The sequence below is a fragment of the Salvelinus sp. IW2-2015 genome, unplaced genomic scaffold (genome assembly GCF_002910315.2).
Source record: "Salvelinus sp. IW2-2015 unplaced genomic scaffold, ASM291031v2 Un_scaffold1915, whole genome shotgun sequence".
NCBI classification, from domain to species: domain Eukaryota; kingdom Metazoa; phylum Chordata; class Actinopteri; order Salmoniformes; family Salmonidae; genus Salvelinus; species Salvelinus sp. IW2-2015.
In genome coordinates this window covers 1-5,987 of record NW_019943275.1, presented here as the reverse complement: position 1 = coordinate 5,987, position 5,987 = coordinate 1, and the positions used below count along the sequence as shown (strand labels likewise).

Genomic DNA, 5,987 nt, shown 5'->3' with positions numbered 1-5,987 from the left:
AGAACTGGAGATGAATTCACCTTTCACCTGGACAACAACATAAAACACAATTCCAAATCTATACGGGAGTGCTTACCAAGAAGACTTTGATTTCCTGAGTGGCCGAGTTAAAGTTTTGTCTTAAATCAGCTTGACAATCTACTGCAAGACTTAATAAAAGAGTAATGGGCATAAATATGAAACAGTTCTAATGAAGTTTATCGCCTGATTCAGTCTATGAAGTCTACCTCCTGGATTTACAGTCTAATAAAAGTGCCACCCTGGATTTACAGTCAATGAAGTTCTACCCTGTTGATTTACAGTCAATAAAGTCCACCCCTAGTTTACAGGTACTAAATAAAGTCCACCTCCTGGATTGACAGTCTGAATGAAGCTTACCCCTGGATGCTACATGTCTAATACAGTCTACTAACCTCTGGATTTACAGTCTAAAGAAAGTCCAACCCCTGATTACAGCTAATGAAGTCTACCCTCTGGATTTACAGTCTTAATATGTCTACCTTCTGGCATTACAGTCTAATAAGTCCATCCCTTGATTTACAGATCTTAATGAAGTCTACCTCTGGATTTACAGTCTAATGAAGTCCACCCCTGGATTTACAGTCTAAAGAAGTCTACCCTGGATATTACATTTGAACTGTCCTTACCTTATTGTCAGATCCCATTCGTCTGACTTCAGAAGATGAATCTTTTCACGCTTCATTGTATGGATTAGTAGACTAATCAATTTCACCAAGAGACTCTGCATTCTGTTACATTTTCCCAGACTAAGTGGTGTGCTTTGGGAAATTATATGGATGTTTGTGGCATTTAATTCAGAAGTGTATAGGGGTAAGTGAAAGGATTGATGCACACAATGACTAAGCATTGACAATATTTTAAAAATCACTAGTTAATTAACAAATACAAAACATTTTATTGAAAATATTATACTGAAGTACATGAATGTATTTAAAAAAAAATAACATATCGGTTCCACATGTAAAATATTAACCACTGTGTCACAAAGATTTGGCTTTAGAAAACATTACATTTCATTGTAGTAAAAGCAGTAATTGATTAAAAAAAACAACAGAGAATGTGGGACATGCCATTACTGTACAGCTCCACCAATCAAAATTGAAATAAAATAAAAGATAGAATATGCAATGTGCCTTATTAAGCAGACAAGGACAGGTAATTGCCAACATAAAGTGTCTTAATAGGTTGTTGGGTCACCACGAGCCAGAACAACTTCAATGAACCTTGGCATAGATTCTACAAGTGTCTGGAACTCTATTGGAAGGATGTGACATCATTCTTCCACAAGATATTCCATCACACCTGTGTGGAAGCGTATGTTTCAAAATCATTTGTATCCCTCATTTACTCAAGCGTTTCCACTATTTTAACAGTTACCTGTATATTCATACACAACATGTTATGCATTTATGATATATCTATTTATGCATGCATTATTTTTTAATATATATATTTTTTAAAGCTATCCATTAATCACCTCTTCAATCCAGGACTTAAAGAAGGAAATGTTCATGTACACACGGGGGAACTTACGATCATCACATTTCAGGTGATTACCAAAAAAAGCAACAATACCCTGTGCCACGTTCTTGTTCTTGCAAATAATAGGTCCACCTGAATCTCCCTGGGAAAAGTCGCATAAAAACAAGAATTAGAGAGGAAGTAGTGTATTGTACTGCTGGAACAGGAACAGGAAAAAGGAGAGCTCATCTTTTTCCAACTAACTAACAACTATCATTCCGTGTTGTTTCAAACTGTACTCGTCAAATTATTTGATTCAAATGTTTGTTATTTACCTCACAAAAGCCTTTCTGTCCATCTTCAGTGCATATCATTTGGCTACTTATAAAGGAATCTTTCAACTTATTTCCGCATTCAAAGTTGAACTGCATCGTGACTTCAACTTCCATCAAAACATCTGCAGGGCCAGATGTTTTGTCTGGTTTAGTCTTGCCCCAGCCAGCGACAGAGCACTTGGTTCTGGCTGGGATACGTTTGTCTTTATCGGGTAGTCCAATGACCTTCACATACTCGTTCAGAGTGGCGTTGGTATGTAACTGTAAAAGATAAACATTCTGTGGATTAGATTCTAACGAACCACTTAAAAACAGGTAGTAGTGGATAGTGGATAGTGGATGAAATGGGTGGATGTAGTGGATGAAATGGGGGGGGGGGGTAAGGTACATGTAAATGTAATATCAATAAGCATCACTTAACCAGCTAAGGTGGAACAAAAAGCCAAAAAGTGGCTCACTAGACAGATATTAATGTTGTTGATGTCTGTAAGCAGGACATTGTGTATGATAAAGTAATATTAGTGAGTTTACCATCCTAACAAAAAAAAAACATTAAGAATAGAGAAAAGAGAAAGGAGACATACCTTCAGTAGCATGATGTCGTAACTTAACTGAGTTATATTCTGATGTAAGGGATGTCGATGGTAATGTGACACTTTCCTCTCTTGCCGACTCTTCTTCTCTTCTTTGGTTAGGTTGTGAGCTCCAAGGACCACCGTTAAAGGATAAGAACTAAAAAACAAATCGAAACAAGTCAACATTATACCACAAGACAGTCAACATAGAGTTATTACTCATAGATGCCCCTCGAGAGACATGTAACACCATGCGTTTGTATTCGTTGTTGACTCACCCTTTCAAGCAGTGTGCTGAAGTCAGGACAAAGTCCTCTCGGATGAGCAGTCCTCCACAAACACGATATCCTCTGTGTTGCAGAGAGACCATATAGGGCCTAGAGTGGGGCTTAGCTATCTTACCACCCACAATACCACTCTCAGAGGCGCCTTGGAAGGAGGGGAAAGAGGATATCATGTTAACTATGTCTTCTGGGACACACAAGGAGCAAAAAAACTACATCATTTGTGTTCAATTTGGTTAACAAATAGTTACCTCCTTTGCTGTCTGCTGCCAAGTGATTATATATAGAGAATAATCTGCTATACCTTCTTTACTAGCTGGTTCTTTGTAGAGAATAATCAAGCGTGCTATCTGCTTCTCTTACAAGCTGGCGCGTCTTTATACAGAGAATAATCATCTATACCTTCTTTACTAGCTGGTCTTTGTAGAGAATAATCAGCTATTCTCCTCTTTACTGCCTGGTTCTTGAAGAAAGTAGTATCACTGTACCTTCTTTACTAGCTGGTTCTTCATAGATATATAATGTATTAGATCAAACTCACCAGCAGAGGAAAGGAGGTGGAGGAGGATGAGGAGGTAAAGGTACATGTGGTGGGGACTGTGCAGAGATCTATGATTTGAGAGACTGCAGGTTTCTCCTCTCTATATATACGACCTTAAACATCATCTCCCCCCCCTTCCATACTACCCACATACACAGACAGAAGGTGTTTGGTGGTCTTGCAGATATATACAATGAAAGTGAAAGCTGAAGTTAAGGTAGATGGAGTGGAAAATACACTCATTTAATATGTTGATTGTAAGTGGTGAGTGGCTCAGATGAAGCAAAAAGTACCTTTATAAATAAAGTAAAAACCCATCTGAATGTCTGCTCACATATCCTCCTTTTTCTCATTCATGTCCTGAACTAGCGCCTGACACAGGTCCTCAACATAAAGCAAAAGACTTAGGATGTTTTAAAATCCTTCACTTTATGTCAAACTGAACCAATAACCTCACTACTTTCTTAGACTATGAGTTTGGAAAGCATATTTACACAAAAATGAGTACAAAATATATTTTGCTTTTCGACACACACTGAGTAAACAAAACATAAAGAAAACTTTCCATGATATAGACTGACGAGGTCAATCCAAGTGAAAGCTATGATCCCTTATTGATGTTACTTGTTCAATCCACTCCAATCACTCGCAATAACATCTGCTAACCATGTGTATGTGACCAATACAATTTGATTTGAGATGAAAGGGAGGAGACAGATTAAAGAAGGATTTGCAAACCTCAAGACAATTGAGACATGGATTGTGTATGTGTGCCATTCAGAGGGTGAATGGGCAAGACAAAAGATTTAAGTGCTTTTGAACGGGGTACGGTAGTAGGTGACAGGCGCACCGGTTTGAGTGTGTCAAGAACTGCAACCCTGCTTGGTTTCCCAGGGCCTCCCAGGTGGCGCAGTGGTCTAAGGCATCGCAGTGCTAGCTGTGCCACCAGAGATTCTGGGTTCGAGCCCAGGCTCTGTCGCAGCCGGCCGCGACCGGGAGGCCCATGGGGCGACGCACAATTGGCCCAGCGTCATCCGGGTTAGAGAGGGTTTGGCCGGCAGGGATATCCTTGTCTCATCGCGCACTAGCGACTCCTGTGGCGGGCCGGGCGCAGTGCGTGCTGACCAGGTCACCAGGTGTACGGTGTTTCCTCCGACACATTGGTGCAGCTGGCTTCCGGGTTGGATGGGCATTGTGTCAAGAAGCAGTGCAGCTTGGTTAGGTTGTGTTTCGGAGGACGCACGGCTCTCGACCTTCGCCTCTCCTGAGTCCGTACGGGAGTTGCAACGATGAGACAAGACTGTAACTACTACCAAGTGGACACCATAAAATTGGGAGAAAAAAAAAAGGTTCCCGTGTGTATCAAGAATGGTCCCCCACCCAAAGGACATCCAGCAAACTTGACACCTGTGGGAAACATTGGAGTCAACATGGACCAGCATCCCTGTGCAAACCTGCCAACAGTACAATACAATATACTGTAGGTCAACAGTACAATACAATATACTGTAGGTCAACAGTACAATAACAAATACTGTAGCGTCAACAGGAGGAACTATGAGTTCAGTTGGTCAAAATGAAAAAGAAACAGTTACAAATACAGTAGGTCAACAGTACAATAAGGAGGTCAACAGTACCAGTAAGTCAACAGTACAGTAGGTCAACGCTACAAAAGGTAGGTTAACAGTACAGTAGGTCAACCAGCTACCAGTAAGTATTCCAACAGTACAGGAGTAGGTCAACAGACATAGAATATACTGAATAAGTCAACAGTACAATTACAATTACCTGTAGGTCAAACAGGACAATAGAATATACTGTAGTCAAACAGGATGAATATATTCAGTTGTCAAATTAAAAAGGTCCAAACAGTCAGTAAGAGTAGTCAAACAGTACAATACAGTAAGGTAAACAACAGTAGTCAAAAGTACAATACAGTAGGTAAACAAGTACAGTAGGTCAACAGTACAGTAGAAGAGTCAACAGTACAATACATAGGTAAACAACCAGTAGTACAAAAGTACAATACATAGTAAACAGTACCAGTAGCGTCAAAAGTACAATACAGTAGTAAAACAGCTACATAGTCAAAATACAGTAACAGTAGTCAAACAGTACAAACAGTAGTCAAACAGTACAATTCAGTAGACAACAGTACAGTAGGTCAAACAGTACAGTAGACGTAGGCAACAGTACAATATAGTAGGTAAACAGTACAGTAGGTCAAAAGACAATAACAGTAGTAAAACAGTACAGTAGTCAAAAGCAACAATACCAGTAGGGTAAACCAGACATTAGTCAAAACTACAATACAGTACGCGTAAACAGCTACAGAGGTCAAAAGCTACAATACAGTAGGTAAAACAGCTTACAGAGGTCACAGACCAATACAGTACGGTCAAACAGTACAATTCAGTAAGTCAAAAGTACAATACAGTAGGGTAAACAGTACAGTCGTCAAAGTACAATACAGGAGGTAAACAGTACAGAGGTCAACACCTACAATACAGTAGGTCAACAGCTAAATTCAGTAGACAACAATTCAAATCAAATCAAATTATTATCACATACACAGGTAGCAGATGTTAATGCCGATGCTAGCAAAAATGCTATGTGCTTCTAGTCCACAATGCAGTAATAACCAACAAGAAATCTACCTAACAATATCCACAACTACTACCTTATACACACACAAGATGTAAAGGCATAAAGAATATACATAAAGAAGTTGAAGTTTAAGTGGTCCGTACAGAACGGCATAGCAAGATGC

The 5,987-nt window shown here is 39.5% G+C and overlaps 1 protein-coding gene across 1 annotated transcript; it reads right to left on the bottom strand.

The window, feature by feature from the left end:
- Positions 1–902: 902 nt before the first annotated feature.
- LOC112072405 (granzyme B-like) lies at positions 903–3,287 on the bottom strand. The gene is made up of 5 exons (XM_024139812.2): positions 3,218–3,287; positions 2,671–2,821; positions 2,402–2,549; positions 1,818–2,078; positions 903–1,645 (listed from the first exon to the last, which is right to left on the bottom strand). The coding sequence occupies exons 1-5, from the start codon at positions 3,261–3,263 to the stop codon at positions 1,484–1,486; spliced, it is 768 nt and encodes a 255-aa protein (XP_023995580.1). The 5' UTR covers positions 3,264–3,287; the 3' UTR covers positions 903–1,483.
- Positions 3,288–5,987: the final 2,700 nt, after the last annotated feature.